This window comes from Taudactylus pleione, unplaced genomic scaffold (genome assembly GCF_031769625.1).
Source record: "Taudactylus pleione unplaced genomic scaffold, aTauple2 ptg000504l, whole genome shotgun sequence".
NCBI lineage: Eukaryota > Metazoa > Chordata > Amphibia > Anura > Myobatrachidae > Taudactylus > Taudactylus pleione.
Window position 1 is genome coordinate 31444 of NW_028284906.1, and position 18541 is coordinate 49984.

The following is an 18541-nucleotide window of genomic DNA, read 5'->3' on the forward strand; positions in this document are numbered from 1 at the left end:
ATGAGTGCACGGATTAGTTTTTGCAGTGTCTTCTGTAAGATATTTTTGAATTTTAGCTATGTTTTTTAGATGTATGTAACATGATTTTGAAACTGATTAAATGTGGGGAACAAAGGACAGTTCAGAGTCAAGGATGACATCTAGGCAGCGAGCTTGTGGGGTGGGGTTGATTGTCGAGTTGTCAACAGTGATACAGATATCAGGTTGGTAACTACTATTGGATTAACCGCTTCCTCTCACAATCACATCGAGTAATCCCAATGTCTGTGAATAATAATAACTGGAATGGTAGTATAATCCCCTTAAAAGTCACTGTCCAGATTCTTAGCTTGTTGAAAAGTGTTACTGGAAATACACCATAGTTAGGGGGGATCGGGTTATGTCACAGTCAGATGCCAGCACTAACCCAGATAGTATACAGGGAGGTTTATGTTATCACTGTGCTGTGATGCTGTTGCTTTCATGTTACAGAGTAACCAGCACAAATGATTACAATAAAGCTGTAATCCCTGCTCTATACATAACAGAGTAACATGTCAGGTGATGAGTGTTACATTGTACCTTGAATCATCGTGAATTTATCCATTTGATGGTGATTTAAGGACCTTTGATAACTGTCTTTATGGAAAATGAGATTTATGGGACATTCATATATTTATTTTAATTCCAGCAGATGGAAGTAACAGCAGGAATATCTCAAAGGAAAATAGAATTTTATCTCCAGATTGTGAAATAGAAGATAATGACAACAAACAAGATTCTCCAGGAGAAAACCCCATTCCCCCAATCATACATCCAGTACCTCACATTGCATATGTATCACCTGATCCTGCTTATAATGAGGCATGTTCTCCTGGTACCTCTATTACAGCTATTAAAGTAGATAAAGTATTTCCCTCTTCTATAGATGCCAAATGTCTTACACAGAACACAAAGTATATTGCTCATCAGCCAGCTAAGGCAGGTGAGAGGCCATTTCCATGTTCTGAGTGTGGAAAATGTTTTACTTCCAAATCGCATCTTTTTAGACACCAGAGACATCACACAGGTGTAAAGCTAATTTCATGTTCTGAGTGTGGGAAATGTTTTACAGAGAAATCACATTTTGTTATACATCAGAGACATCACACAGGTGAGAAACCATTTCCATGCTGTGAGTGTGGGAAATGTTTTACACATAAATCACATCTTGTTACACATCAGAGAAGTCACACAGGTGAGAAACCATTTCCATGTTCTGAGTGTGGGAAATGTTTTACACGGAAATCAGCTCTTGTTATACATCAGAGAAATCACACAGGTGAGAAACCATTTCCATGTTCTGAGTGTGGGAAATGTTTTACACATAAGTCTAATCTTGTTACACATCAGAGAAGTCACACAGGTGTGAGGCCATTTATATGTTCTGACTGTGGGAAATGTTTTACATGGAAATCACAGTTTGTTACACATCAGCAAAGTCACACAGGTGAGACACCATTTTCATGCGTTGAATGTGGGAAATGTTTTTCACGGAAATCAGCTCTTGTTATACATCAGAGAAGTCACACAGGTGAGAAACCATTTCCATGCTGTGAGTGTGGGAAATGTTTTACACAGAAATATGATCTTGTTTCACATCAGAGAATTCACACAGGTGAGAAACCATTTCCATGTTCTGAGTGTGGGAAATGTTTTACATGGAAATCCGATCTTGTTACACATCAGAGAAGTCACACAGGTGAGAAACCATTTCCATGTTCTGAGTGTGGGAAATGTTTTACACAGAAATCAGATCTTGTTTCACATAAAATATGTCACACAGATTAGCTACTCTCATGTTGTGATCATCAGAAATTACAGAAATCAGGTCTCATTAGACCATCCTTTATTTACAGTAGATAAATTTTACAAATGGAAATTAATTTTTTTTAAATAACATCTTATTAAGCAGTATTTCTCCTGACCCGATAGTAGTTTTTGGAATTGGATCACCCAAATGGTATAAGAGGGTGTAGGAAGTTACGAGGAACTGTGGCCAAGGCGGTAACAATGCTGTCATCAAATAATAGACCATAAGATCTGAGACCTGACAGATAAGTTTCTGCCACCAGCCCCCTCCCCTCTATTATATGCTGTAAGGAGGCCAAGTGCCCAGAGCAATGGGAGGATATATACAGTTAATGATATATAATTATTTGTCACACTCCAGGGCACAACAACAGTGAGGACTGTCCTATATGTGGCTGTCCCTGGTGCTCCCGGTGGTGTACTCAGTATGTGTAAATTTCTGTGTATGTAAATAAACTATTCTCTCTACTTCCACAAAAATAAAAAAAAAACCTGGAAGGCCTATACTATCGGGTTGAATCTATTACAGCAAATATGTCAGAGTTTATTGACTTCTATTTGCAACCCCTGCTACTTTTTAATAAAGTAAATGAACCAGTTGGCGCTAATTACTAATAGGAGAGTTTGACTTAATATATTAAGATTGATTCAGCAGCTGTTCCAAAGAAACTCTGTAGTTTCTCAACAAAAGAATAATAAACCGGAAAATGTATAAAGGAACTGCGCTATACCAATCACAATGATTATATATACAAATACAATGTAAAAATTAATAATTTATTAAAACATATAGTTTGGGGGCGTGGCCTGGCGGGAAACGAGAGAGGACGCGTGGCTTGTGAGCTCCGGCGGAATGCAGCCACTGTGGGCCATTATAAGCCTCCCAAAGCCAACAGGACTGCGACCCCTTCTCCCCAGAGGTTCTCTCACCTACCCGTTGCAGCGACTGCAGTGGTCCGAGGAATCGGGGATTGAGGATTCGGTCACGCGGATTACGGCCCTGCATTTAGCGGTGAGCCAGGGACTGGATTTTAGAGAAGGCGCTGCCACGCGATAGCGAGAGGATCCGGTCTCAGTGACTGCTCTTAATTCCGAAATTAGCGGTGAATCCCAGGGTGAGACAGGTAAGTCACCGGTTACACAGGGGGAGACGCACGTCACGCTACTCAAGTGAGCGGCGGTGCCGGGCAGTCTCCCGTTGGACACAGTGTCATCCCCGGTGTTGCAGGTCGGAGGCGGCTTGGTCATTCAGGCAACCTCCGATACTGACACGGTGAGCACATCACACTGCAAAACAGGAGCTACTGCTCCCCGGCATATACACCGTACTCTTGTCCCCGTGAAGATCATCCCGGGCTCCATACCTCAGACTGTACTTTTTACCACTTCTTGCTGCCACTACAGCGGGATGCCGCTTTCTGACTAAAAGACTGACATCAAGCATCCAGATTCATTTGGGATCGTGCACGCCAGTGCACCTTATCACTTTTAGTAATATCACCCCTTGGCCTGATATTCACTATCCATTTACCATATCCTGACACATATATCCTATGGTCCTTGAATAGTCAATGCTGATTTGTTTTCATTCCTAACTGATCTGGTAGGATATTGTTTGTTTGTGTGCATGTGCATGTTTTCCACTCTATATGGTTTAGCCAACTTTGGAAATAAATCATTTTTTATTACATAATATCCACATTGTCTACTAAGTATTTGTTACATATTGTCTTATCATATCATACGTGCTAAACATAGATTAACTCCATACTTGGTTCATAGATACCGCACGTTAGTAATGTTTGCTAGCTGAGCGCAGTATATCTTTTTCTCTCTTAATTCCGAAAGGCCGGTGTGAGTATCTGAGGGGCTTTTTACCCCAGTCCTCACCTCCTTACTCTGTACTACAGAGACTCAGGGCAGTGGGTATAATTGATCAGGGAATCCCGGGCAGACGCCATCTCCAGCCTCACTACATGTTACAAGCCTTAACCCAGCACCCAATCGGCGGTACTTTTCTACCACGTATATAATGAACATGCTGACATAGAGATTTTATAGTGATTCAACAGCAACAGCAGCCCTGGAGCTTGGCTATAATTATTAATCTGGGTGACTTAATATTACCAGAATTTATATTTCTCACAGTTCCCTGACATTTGCTGTCACTAACAATTTTTTCTTGATACTCTGGCTCCACACGGTGCCAACTTGTTGCACTACTCATTATTTGTGAAATATATCCTATATGTCAGTTGCGCATTTCACTCTGAAATGTGGTAATATCCTCTCAACAACCCTCCGTATACCCAAACCAAAAAATGCCCCAGAAGGCTTACCCAAAGACACTCTTATGTGCATGCATTACTTCCACATAAAAGAAGCTGTTTTGCGTGCAGCTAGATCCTCCGAAACCTCCAGGACTAATCCAGGCGACCTTCAAATCTATGGAGATCTATCTGCTTCCACACTAGCCAAGCACAGATTGTTCTATCCTGTTTAAAAGAGCTCTTTGGCAAGCTAACAACTCCTACCATTGGGCTTCCCCACCAAAATGTTGATTACTCGCAATGGCTCCACCACGGTGGTCTCTTCACTTAATGACTGTGTCCAGCTTCTGGTCTCTTGGAACCTGGAGGACATCTCGGCGTCGCTCCCTAAAAGCCCGCGGATTGAAAGTGAATGGTCTTGATCGCAGATGCAGTGTTCTAGACACACAAGAATGGTTTTCGCTTTGGTCAAGCCCAGTGGACACTATGTAAAGTGTTTGTAGGCTTTCTCAGTTGCTAATACTGAAGGTGATTCCGTTCTAGTTACTCTGACACTATTCACTGTTCGATTTGTGATAATGTCAGTTCAGTTGGTAAATTTTTCAAATTTTTTATACCATAATTGGAAATTATACGATGATATACTTGTTTAATATTGTTATAATTTAGAGTGGTGGTGGGTGGCCACTACCCCCCCTACTTTCCCTACATGTGCCGCTTTAGGAGGTGTTCCTTTCTGGCTCCTATATGGTGCTATTCAGATTTTTCCCCTTTATGTTTTTTTCTATTATGTTGTTTCTATCTTTGTTTTTTCTTATGTCTTTATTGTATTTTTGTGCTCTTATTGTTTTTTTGTTGTTGCTCCAATGGTACTATACGTGCAGATTTGGTTTATCTCGATGTCATCTCTAGGTCTTCTTATCATTATTTAATTATAACATAATGGTCAATGTTCTGTCCCTGAATGCGAAAGGGCTAAATTCACCTAATAAGAGGTGGCTGCCCTTCATTTTTTCCACAAACATAAGGCTCAAATAGTAGCGGTTCAATAAATCCATTTCATCTCCACGGCACCCCCGAAATTTTATAATTTCTACTACCCACAATCCTATATGTCCAATGGCCCACAAAAAAAGGCGGGAATGGCCATATTATTTGCAAGCTCCTGTCAATTATTGCAAGATGAACAAATCATAGACCCTAACGGTCGGTATATCATTCTAACAGGGAAGCTAGAGGCTCATGTGGTTACAATAGCTACGATATATGCCCCAAATTCTAAACAAGCCTTATTTTGCAGGAAATTTTGTTCCATTCTCCAAAAACGTTGTAAGGGTCCAGTTATACTATTAGGGGATTTTAACATGGTACTTGACCCATTCTTAGATAAATCTATCCCCACTAGTAAATTACATTCTCAACAGGTCATAGATCATTCCATAGCATTTAACAGATTATTAGCAGAATATGATATTTATGACATTTGGAGGGCAAAAAATCCTACGTCCAGGGACTATACATTCTATGCCCATGTACACCGCTCCTACTCAAGGATAGATTTAGTGTTGTCAGACAAATGGACCCTACAGCAAATCAAGAAAGCATTTATTCTACCAGTAGCTTGGTCAGACCATTCGGCTCTGGTGTTACACTGGGCTGTGGACTCCCATAAGACTCCCCCTAGACCGTGGCGGCTTGGTGACCATTTGCTGAATAATTCAATAACTAGACAATATCCTAGATGCTCTTACAATTTATTTAGAAACCAATAAACCAGAGGACACTTCTGTATTTAACCATTGGTGCGGTGGTAAGAGGTTCGGCAAGCCAGTCGGCGGCAAGACTTAGGAAAACTACTGCTAAAACCCATGCTGCACTAGAGGTATAATTGGCAGATCTGGATACCAGACATAAATATTCCCCTTATAATGATAAAATATATAGGGAACTTCTTAAAACTAGAGAATAATGGAATGTATTGGTTTTAGGAGCGGTTCATAGGACTATATTTAAATTAAAACAGAATACTATGTTCATGGTGACAGGGCGGTTAGAATGTTAGCCCGGAAGTTAAGGGGCAAGATGGCTAGGGAACGGATTCGGACAATTTACAATTCACGGGGAGCTAAGGTTACTTATCCTTATGACATTGCGAATGCTTTCGCAGATAATCTACAGGATGACCCCCAAATCATCCAACCCTCAGCGGATATTGATACATTTCTAGACTCCTTTCTGCTCCCCTCTCTAGATGACTCCTCTATCAACTCCTTGAATGAACCCTGGTCAACTAAATAAGTGGGTGCGGTTATTGATACTCTACCTTTAGATAAAGCCCCTGGCCCTGATGGGTACATTAATAAATTTTATAAAGAATTTAGAGATTTGTTGGCTCCAATTCTGGTGAATCTTTTTAACAAGGTATCGGATCATGGGTTTTTGCCTAAAGAAATGTTAGAAGCTAGATTGGTGGCGTTTCCCAAGCCGGGTAAGAGCCCTACCCTAATCTCCAACTATCGCCCTGTAGCACTATTAAATTCGGAAGTTAAAATCTATGCTAAAATGTTAGCAAATAGGCTAAACCTGCTCCTTCCCTCATTGATCCACCAGGACAAGCTGGGTTTTGTCTTGGGCCGCCAGGCCCTGGACAACACCAGAAGAGTAATTGACTTGATCGAGGCCTTCTCTGGGCCGGGGGAGCTGCTGTTGGTGCTTTCCCTGGATGCAGAGAAGGCTTTCGATAGATTTCACTGGGGATATTTAATGGCGCTATTACAACATTTTGGAATTTGTAATAGAGGCTTATCTTCTATAGGGCCTCTCTATTCCAACTCTTCAGCTAAGGTGTTCATTAATGGTCTCCAATGGGTTTGATATAACAAATGGTACCCATCAGAGTTGTCCACTGTCCCCATTAATATTCGCACTCGCCATTCAACCGGTCAACGCCTACTATACAAGGCCCTGTCTTTGTGGCAGTGCATCATAAAATCTGCTTATTTGCAGATGATGTTCTGTTAACCCTTACCCCATTGCTAGTCTGGCCAGCCTACATAATGTACTTGAGAGTTACTCACATGTATCATATTATAAGGCGAACACATCAAAAAATGTAAGCCCTTCCGATTAACGTCCCACCCACCCTGCTTACTTCCCTCAAAACTTCCCACTCATGTTTGGAAAACCGGAAGTCTTAAATATCTGGGAATTCAGATCACCCCGAGAACTTCTGATCTAATCACATGTAATTATCTACCCTTACTGAGTTCGTTATCGTTATTGTTAAAGGACTGGGTGATGCAGGAGGTATCATGGTTGGGGTGCATAGCTGCCCTGAAAATGATGCTTCTTTCATAAATTCCACTGTTAGTTCCAAAATATCTGTTGGATAAATTTCACACTTTGTTCACTACTTATGTATGGAAAAATAAGAAACCAAGAGTTGCTAGGAGAGTCTTGTCCTTACCAAAACTGGAGGGCGGATTAGCATTTCCAAACCTGCAAATCTACCAATGAGCATGTCTACTGAGTCAAATAGGAGAATGGTCAGTGCCGGATAATCCGAAGACATGGGTTAGTTTAGAAAGAATGTATAGAAAAGATTCCTGGACTGCACACCCTGAATATATATAATGGGAGGTGCTACCTGATGAGACTAATTGCAGGCACACCCACCATATCCAGGTAACCTCTTTAGGGTGCAATGCCCTGGGGTGGCTAGACTGCGCTGATTTAGGGGTGTTCTGCGCTCTGGATTTGAACCCCTAGTATGTTATAGGACCTACCCTAAAGAGGTTACCTTGATATGGTGGGTAGGCCCATAACATTGGCCAAGATTATGCTAAAAATCTCTATTGATTGCAACATTTTATTGCATTTATATATTATAAATAATTTGGAGCTGTGCACCTGAGTTCTGTCTGTTTCTGTGCCTGCAATTAGTCTCATCAGGTAGCACCTCCCATTATATATATAGTCAGGTTGTGCAGTCCAGGAATCTTTCCCATTTACTCCATTTAATGTGCTTTATCGCACATCTGAAGTAAAGGAGACACCCTCAGCCTGGACTAGCACCCCTCTCTTATTGGTTTAAAAGCAAGGAGTCTGGTATAGTATATGCACATTAGTAATAGGCACAATTATAGGTAAGTCCTACAAGTTATATACTGTAGTGCAATTTTGGGTTGATTTTTGGGGCGTGGGTCCCCTGGATTGCTTTGGTTGATCTGCTCCAGGGCATTGCATTATAACACCTTTTTTTCTGCGCAATTTTAATACTTTGTTTGTTTCATTATATTTGTATTTTCACCTTTCTATGCAGCTATAGCTGCTCTTACTTTTTTTACTTCACTTTTCTCACTATGGCAATACCCTGGGGCGGCTCGGCTGCGCTGATTTAGGGGTGTCCTGTGCTCTGGATTTGAACCCTAGCATGTTAGGGACCTACCCTAAAGAGGTTACCTGGATATGGTGGGTAGGCCCATAACCTTGGCCATGATTGTGCTAAAAACCTCTATTGATTGCAAAATGTTATTGCATTTATATTTTATCAGTAATTTTTAGTTGTGCACCTGAGATCTGTCTGTTTCTGTGCCTTAGTTTAGAAAGAGTCATGGTCTCCCCACTCCCCCTGCAAGACTTGCTGTGGTTGCCCAAATCCAGTAACCCTTGTGCTTCCAGCCGCTTAGCAGTGGTCACATCTTCCAGAAAGGCTTGGCTAGAAGTGGTTTCTAAATTGGATGACATTACTCTCCCAGCTACTAATTTATCGCTCAAGGGTATTGCATCCATTATCCCAAATTTACGACTCCATAATTGGACAATTAGGGAAGTGTTTTTCCTTGAATGATGTTACTTCAGACGGCGTTCACTCAGATACGTGAGAAATTCTCACTACCGGTAAATGACTTCTCTAAATTTCTTCAACTACGCCATTGGTTACACAATGCAATACATACTCCCCATCTTATTTTCATGGTCCCTAAATATTTGCTCGATAGGGTTTCTTCAGTCTCTTACATAACCTTGTGGTATTCCCTTATAATTAGTTCAAAACCCTCTAAATTTTCCTCTTTGGTGAAGTGGGAATCAGATTTGGCATGCTCACTATCTGAAGAAGACTGGTGGTCAGTCTTTTGCACCTGTTTTAAACACTCTAAAAGGGTTTCTCATGTAGAACAATTTTATAAGCTCCTCCATAGATGGTACCTAACTCCAGAGAAGCTTCATATGATTTGGCCCACAACCTCCAATATGTGCTGGCGACACTGTGGTCAAGTGGGAACCCTACCTCACATGTTCTGGTCATGCCCCATGTTACTCCCATTATGGACCCGAGTATTCAAACTTATAGAGCAGATCCTACAGATCTCTATAACCCCAGATCCTGTGATAGCTATGTTCCATGTTTATCATGGGGCCCTTACTAACAATGACCATTACATAATGGGGCACATACTTATTATGACTAAATTGCTAATTGCTCAGCACTGGAAATCAAATTCTATCCCTAATATACAACCAATCGAAAATAAAATTCAGGCTCATTATGAATTTGAGACTGCTGGGGTCCCATATTCATCTTCTGTTTGCAACACCCTGATTCGTTGGCTATCTTGGAATGAATATTGGAGTCATAAATGCTCCCTGGGTAATTAAATTAAACTGAACACATTATACTACAATATCGTATTATTTATAAGGCTTTAGTGGACGCACTAATAATAATTGGTATGGTATTTAACAATGTAACTAGATGTTATGTTAATTTCTGTTGTGTCCTAATATAAGACTAAATGTGTGATGAAACTAACAAGTAACTATTGTGTTATTGCTTATATGCCATTTCTGGATATGTGGCCCATTGTGACCTATGGATATGTTTGCACAGTATATACCGATTATACCTTTTTTCAGTTATTTGATTTTATTTTGTTTATTCCGCCTTGTCATTTTTTTTTCTTCTATCTATGTTTTCTTTTTTTGAAAATCAATAAAAATTTAATATTGAAAAAAAAAACATGTAAAGTTTATAATAACATTCGTGCATGGGTCCCAGCGTCCTATTAAACCTATTAAAAATAAGTAATATGCTCATACAATAATTATGTCAGACATCATTATAAAAACAAGACCCTTTCTATATAGGGAAAAAAGTAATACTAAATGTCCCAATGACACAGGTAAATGATCCAAAAATCCTGTAGTATGGAATATAGTGTCACAAAGTTCCAAACCTGTTGCAAAGAAGGGAAATAATGTAACATTCACTTTGTTGAGGTATTTAGAAATAACTTTCATTCAATTAGCAACAGTGTCTCCACTAGAATGCGGCTGTAGTGATCAGATAAGTTCAATTAGAGTAATTGCCAAAGTAGGCTATATAGTATAAAGCTGCTTACCAATGCAGCATGTATAGAGGAGTCCTAGAGCCGTTCCAATACTGCTGTGTCTAACTCCCGGGTCTGTGCTGGTTGCCGGCGACTCCGTTCGTACAGCCTAATGAGACCGACTTCTCTATCCACCGAAGAGTGGTGAACGACAGACACGTGTGCCATTCGTAACTCCCGTATTTCCTGCAAGTACTGTAGTAGGGCGGGCAGACAACTGTGCCGATGATCTCTATGTCCACCTGGTGTTAGCATAGTGGAACAAAATAGCTGTAGCCACCAGAAGATGTGCAAGGTGAAATCTGCAGGCTTTCTTTCTGGGTTCCTTTAAGTAAACACCCAGTGATTGAATGCTGGTGACCTGTGGGCTCCGTCAGTGGCTCAGGCAGGACTTCTGGTCAAGCCCAGCTCACTTCCACACATGGACACCCCCCTATGACCACGGTAACGAGATGCTCTATATAGTACGAGCAGTCTGTGCCATCTAGTTTCAGGGAATTCACGGACATCTGTTTCTTTAATCCAGTGTTGAGTTCATTGTCAATGGTAGTAACCCTAAATCATTCCATCTGTAAAAACTGAAGCTGTAGCACACCGCATATCATGGAATGGCAGCAGGTCCAACGTAATTTGGGTGGTTCTCAATCAGTCACGTTGTGGATCCCTCACCCCATTTTGTGCATCTTCATTTATCACTACCCTTTTAAAGACTTGGATGACGTCTGCGGCTTTGTATTTTAGGCAGAGGGCAGGAACGCCGTCTTGTTACTTGCCAGAGTAGCCAAAATTGTATCCAATTCTGGACCAAATAGGACGTCTCCTGCATAAGGCAGACTCTAGAGCCCGTTTTGATTCTGAATCTGCTTTCCAGCCAAACAATACGGCGGGCCACTACCGACATGGCAGATATCCTGGAGGCCAGGAGAGCCGTATCCATAGCTGCTTCACGTAAGTAGGAGGCTGCATCTCTAATGTGAGATATGTAGGACAGCTGTTCCCTTGATGCATCAGGGGAAAAAATTATTAAATACATATTAAAAATTAGAGCAACTTATAGAATGATAGCATAAGAAAGATATTGTGCAAACAGACAACCGATGGTAAAAAGTTCATATACATATATATATATATTGTTATAATGTAAGTCTCGTGAGGGAACAAGGATCCATTTTATCTCTCAGTCCACACATAACCTCACACATAGGGGGTCATTCAGACCCGCTCGTGAGCGTCAGTACGCTCGCAAGCGGGTCGATGTTCCCCACTGCGCATGCGCACGATGGAGGGAGCTCCATCGTGCGCATGCGCGAGACCCGGCGAGCGACGGGCTTTCCATCGCTCCGGGTCTCGCACCAAAGGGCGTGCTGTCGATGTTGATTGACAGCACGCCCCCTTTGGTGGGTGTGTCGGGGGTGTGCCTGCCAGACGGAGGCATTCCCATGGGAATGCCTACCGTCTGAAGCCGGCCCCACTGACATCACTAGTGATGTCAGTGGGAGTGATTTTGGCTCTGAGAGCCAAAATCACTCCAGGGCTTGTGGCAGGGAGACCCTACCACAGGGTCTCCATCTCCATCGTCTGATGGTCACGATGGTCAAGACCATCGCGACCATCTTTTTGCCCGCTCGCATATGCTGTGGGTGGTCACCCACAGCTGTACGAGCGGCCAGGAGGCCGCTCCATTTTCATGGAGGAGGGCCCTGATTCAGAGCGAGCGCTCTGGTCAGAGCGTTCAGCTCTGAATCAGGCCCATAGTCTTTTTGTTCACATCCTCCTGACCCTAGTCCAACTTTCCTGTGTGACTGGATTATACAGCTCGCCAAGAACATCTGCAATCTGGCTGGACCAATTTGCAATATGTAGCACCTATTCCTTGTGTATCAACACATTGTAAGCTTGTGAGCAGGGCCCTCTTACCTTTATGTCTGTCTCTTACACCCCAGTCTTTTTCTATTAATGTTGCCTCAAATTGTAAAGCGCAATAGAATATGCTGCGATATATAAGAAACTTTTAATAAATAAATGATCTCTGACTGTGAGACTTTCAAATCTCTCATTCGCCATTTTGGAAGAATTTGTTGAATCCCCTAAAAATTCTTACTGTGGCATTCTTTGCAGTTATGTAAATGTGCAGAAACTGTGTGTCTCAAGGCCCTTGCTTATATTATAGATATGTTCAGCCAGTCGGAACTTGAGACACCTTGTGGTCTTTCCCACATAAAAAAGGCCACATGCACATTCCAAAAAATATGCTACATTTCTGGAATTGCACGTTATGAATTCTCGAATGGGATACTTTTTATTATTAACTGAATTCTATGATTTTACTGATTTAATGCGGCCCATCCACTAGGCGATTAAATTGAGCGATTGAACAATAACGACGTTATCGTTCAATCGTTCATTAATCACTTGAAGATCATTCACTAAAATGTATAAAACGACCAGCGATGTACATGCTCGCTGGTCGCTAAGACCTCTATCATCGTGTAAACCTGATCACAGCATGTTAGCAGATGATTGATGTTCCTACACTGAACGACTGCTCGTAGGCACACCACATAATAAACAGACAGACAAATGACTGCACGATTACAGTGTCTATCGTGCAGTCTTCCCTGTCTTCTAGTGGATGGGCAGCTTAACTGTTATACACATCAGACACAGCCCGCAGTGATAAAAACCTTTTGTACAGACTCTCTGCCTAATGTCAACCTCTATGCTACTCACAAGTTTGACCTTTAATGACGGTGCTCTCCTATAGATGAACCATTGTTGGTCAGGTATTTATTTTCCTATAATTGGATCTTGTTTTAGTAAATTCCAATTCCTTCTCACTACATTCTCTCTTTATGACAGGAGTTAAATTGACTAATAAATACCCAGTTAAAGGTGTCCTTATTTTCTTTTTTCTTTCTAATCTGTAAAAGATCATTCCTTTCTATATTGATTCGGTCTCTGGCTTTGGCAAGGGTATTAATATGATAACCTTTTATTTGAGATCTTTCGGTCATGTAGTTGTTGCTCACATATTTCTTCCTCTGTACTGTTTCTTTTATGCGTGAAAACTAACCAACTAGAATGGTGATAACTCGGTCTTTCTATAAAACCATTTGAGCCAGTCGGTTTTTTAAAAGTTTTGGTATTAACTTGTCCTTGTTTGATGTAGATATTTAAATCTAAATAACTAAATAAAGAGACCTCCACTTTGCTAGTAGAGAAGGTAAGATTGATGCAAAAAGGATTGGAATTTAAAACATCACAAAAAACAAGGTGGGATTCTTCATTACCACGCCAAATAAAAAGGATGTCATCTATAAAACGCTGCCAGGACTCTAGGCATGCCAACAGATTGCCATCAGGCCAGACGACAAGGTCCTCCCAGTACACCATAAATAAATATGCCTAACTGGGGGCGAACCTAGTGCCCATTGCAGTACCAATTTGTTGTATATAAAATCACCCATCAAAATAAAAAGTTATTAATTAAAACAAACTCAATACTGTCTAAAATTAATTACATTAAAAAGTCATCCAAACCACTAAAATATAAAAAGTATGAGACTGCTCTTATACCTTTCTCCATTTTAATTATAGTGTAGAGTGTGCTTACATCAGCACCACAGAAATAATCATTTTCGTTCCACTCATAAGTAGACATTTTCCTTAAGACGTCACCTGTATCTTTTAAATATGCCTTTGTGCCCTGTACTAACGGTTGTAAAAAAAAATCAACAATGGCTGACAGGTTACTCGTTTAACTATTACAACCAGATATTATCGTGCGACCAGGGGGATGGACTGGGTCTTTTCATAGCCTTGGTAAGACATAAATGGTGGGACTTGAAGGGTTTTCAATATGAAAAAAATTCTAATTCGTTTTTAGTGATCACATTATCTTCTAAAGCTTTCTTAGTTAAACATAATAATTATTTAGTAAATCTTGTAACTGGATCATTCTTAAGATTTTTATAAGTCATTTAATTGTTTAAAAATTTCCTTCATATATTGTCTTATCCATCAAGACAACCCCACCCCTTCTGTCTGCCTGTTTTATAATTAAGTCTTTGTCTTCTCTTAATGACTTATGGGCCTCAAACTCTTTCTTAATTTACCTTTTTTTATTATTTTTCTGTATTTCTTTATCTATTTCACCACATATCACTTTATTGAAGCAGTCTATTTTACTCCCTTTTGCTTGAACTGGATAAAATGTTGATGGTGCCTTACATTTTGATTTCCCTGGCTGTTTTTGGATTACAACTTCTTTCTCTTTACTTAAAAAATACCATGGGGCTGTATAAGTGAATGGGAAAAATCTCCAGCAATACAATAACATACAAATGAGGCTTTGTATATCCACAACAAGCCCCGGAAGCACCTGCATTACCTGTGCCGGCCAGTCTCTGCCCAGCGCCTTGTTACTGATGGTCTGTTTATAATGTTATTGTGCAGGTACTGGTGCCAGTGCTCCCACATTGTCAGTGATGTCATCACACACCTGGGTGCTGAGGATTCTGGGTATGTTGTATTGGGCATTATAGTAATCTCTCGCCCCTCAGCAGGTTGTAGTAAGTATGGGAAATCTGCACATGGGTATGAATGCCACTTATAGGGCACATTAGAAAAACAAGGCACTGCAGGCCAAATAGGATAATCAGAAGTCATTTGAATAACGAAAGGACATGAAGCAGCTCCTGCTGATTAAACTGATATGCAGCATGCCCATATTCTGTGTGTGTGACTGCGGGTGTATCTGCATGCCCATATTCTGTGTGACTGCGGGTGTATCTGCATGCCTGTATTCTGTGTGTGTGACTGCGGGTGTATCTGCATACCCATATTCTGTGTGTGACTGCGGCTGTATCTGCATGCCTATATGCTGTGTGTGACTGTGGCTGTATCTGCATGCCTATATGCTGTGTGTGACTGTGGCTGTATCTGCATGCCTATATGCTGTGTGTGACTGCGGGTGAAACTGCATACCCATATTCTGTGTGTGACTGCGGCTGTATCTGCATGCCTATATGCTGTGTGTGACTGTGGCTGTATCTGCATGCCTATATGCTGTTTGTGACTGCGGGTGTAACTGCATACCCATATTCTGTGTGTGTGACTGCGGGTGTATCTGCATGCCCATATTCTGTGTGTTACTGCGGCTGTATCTGCATGCCTATATGCTGTGTGTGACTGCGGGTGTAACTGCATACCCATATTCTGTGTGTGACTGCGGCTGTATCTGCATGCCTATATGCTGTGTGTGACTGTGGCTGTATCTGCATGCCTATATGCTGTTTGTGACTGCAGGTGTAACTGCATACCCATATTCTGTGTGTGACTGCGGCTGTATCTGCATGCCTATATGCTGTGTGTGACTGCGGGTGTATCTGCATGCCCATATTCTGTGTGTAACTGTGGGTGTAACTGCATGCCTGTATTCTGTGTGTGTGACTGCGGGTGTATCTGCATGCCCATATTCTGTGTGACTGCGGCTGTATCTGCATGCCCATATTCTGTGTGACTGCGGGTGTATCTGCATGCCTGTATTCTGTGTGTGTGACTGCGGGTGTATCTGCATGCCTATGTTCTGTGTGTGACTGCGGGTGTATCTGCATACCCATATTCTGTGTGTGACTGCGGCTGTATCTGCATGCCTATATGCTGTGTGTGACTGTGGCTGTATCTGCATGCCTATATGCTGTGTGTGACTGTGGCTGTATCTGCATGCCTATATGCTGTGTGTGACTGCGGGTGAAACTGCATACCCATATTCTGTGTGTGACTGCGGCTGTATCTGCATGCCTATATGCTGTGTGTGACTGTGGCTGTATCTGCATGCCTATATGCTGTTTGTGACTGCGGGTGTAACTGCATACCCATATTCTGTGTGTGTGACTGCGGGTGTATCTGCATGCCCATATTCTGTGTGTTACTGCGGCTGTATCTGCATGCCTATATGCTGTGTGTGACTGCGGGTGTAACTGCATACCCATATTCTGTGTGTGACTGCGGCTGTATCTGCATGCCTATATGCTGTGTGTGACTGTGGCTGTATCTGCATGCCTATATGCTGTTTGTGACTGCGGGTGTAACTGCATACCCATATTCTGTGTGTGACTGCGGCTGTATCTGCATGCCTATATGCTGTGTGTGACTGCGGGTGTATCTGCATGCCCATATTCTGTGTGTTACTGTGGGTGTAACTGCATGCCTGTATTCTGTGTGTGTGACTGCGGGTGTATCTGCATGCCTATATTCTGTGTGTGTGACTGCGGGTGTATCTGCATGCCTATATTCTGTGTGTGACTGCGGGTGTAACTGCATGCCTATGTTCTGTGTGTGACTGCGGGTGTAACTGCATGCCTATGTTCTGTGTGTGACTGCGGGTGTAACTGCATGCCTATGTTCTGTGTGTGACTGCGGGTGTAACTGCATGCCTATATTCTGTGTGTGACTGCGGGTGTAACTGCATGCCTATGTTCTGTGTGTGAATGCGGGTGTAACTGCATGCCTATGTTCTGTGTGTGACTGCGGGTGTATCTGCATGTGAAATGCTACGTTACCTTGTCAGTGGCTGTGACACCGTGATGTAGCATTTCACACGCAGATACACCCGCAGTCACACACACAGAATATAGGCATGCAGATACACCCGCAGTCACACACAGAATATAGGCATGCAGATACACCCGCAGTCACACACACAGAATATAGGCATGCAGATACACCCGCAGTCACACACACAGAATATAGGCATGCAGATACACCCGCAGTCACACACAGAATATAGGCATGCAGATACACCCGCAGTCACACACACAGAATATAGGCATGCAGATACACCCGCAGTCACACACAGAATATAGGCATGCAGATACACCCGCAGTCACACACAGAATATAGGCATGCAGATACACCCGCAGTCACACACACAGAATATAGACATGCAGATACACCCGCAGTCACACACACAGAATATGGGCATGCAGATACACCCGCAGTCACACACACAGAATATGGGCATGAAGATACAGCCACAGTCAGACACAGAATATGGGCATGCAGATACACCCGCAGTCACACACAGAATATGGGCATGCAGATACACCCGCAGTCACACACAGAATATAGGCATGCAGATACACCCACAGTCACACACAGAATATGAGCATGCAGATACACCCGCAGTCACACACAGAATATGAGCATGCAGATACACCCGCAGTCACACACAGAATATGGGCATGCAGATACACCCGCAGTCACACACAGAATATGGGCATGCAGATACACCCACAGTCACACACACAGAATATGGGCATGCAGATACACCCGCAGTCACACACAGAATATAGGCATGCAGATACCCCCGCAGTCACACACAGAATATGGGCATGCAGATACACCCGCAGTCACACACAGAATATAGGCATGCAGTTACACCCGCAGTCACACACACAATATAGGCATGCAGATACACCAGCAGTCACAGAATATAGGCATACCGCATATCAATTTAATCAGCATATGCTGCCTGTGCATCCTATTTGCGAATAAAACACATTTGACGGTAACAAGTTGCACAAAAGACACTCTAGTTGTTGCTCACATATTTCTTCCTCTGTACAGTTTCTTTTTATGCGTGAAAACTAACCAACTAGAATGGTGATGACTAGATCTTTCTATAAAACCATTTGAGTCAGTCGGTTTTCTAAAAGTTTACAGAGATCTTGCTCAGGCCTACTTGCATGAAATCGCTATCTTAAGCCGGATTTGGGAATAACATCTGAGGCATGTGGGTCTGATGTTAGGAAGGATTCTTTAGATCGGTCTGATTATCAAAACAGATAAGTGCCCAATGGGCATTTCAGGGGTACAGTACCTGGGGAGCCATGTGCAGGGAGGTAAGGTGAAGCATAATCTAGCAAAGGTAGAGGCAGTCTGAGACAGTTTTCTTAGGGATAGCAGGTTACTACAGATGCTTTGTCCCTGATCTCAGCTCTGTGGCCAATCCCTTGACAGATCTGACAAAGAAAACCGGCACCTGGGATG

At 42.2% G+C, this 18541-nt stretch overlaps 1 protein-coding gene across 1 annotated transcript in view; it reads left to right on the plus strand.

Moving 5' to 3' along the window:
- Positions 1 to 18541, plus strand: part of LOC148501719 (uncharacterized) — a 91633-nt gene that overhangs the window by 29420 nt on the left and 43672 nt on the right. The window contains exon 5 of the mRNA XM_088450057.1: positions 671 to 1795. Coding sequence (XP_088306183.1) covers positions 671 to 1795 — 1125 coding nt within the window. The remainder of the gene's footprint in view (positions 1 to 670; positions 1796 to 18541) is intronic.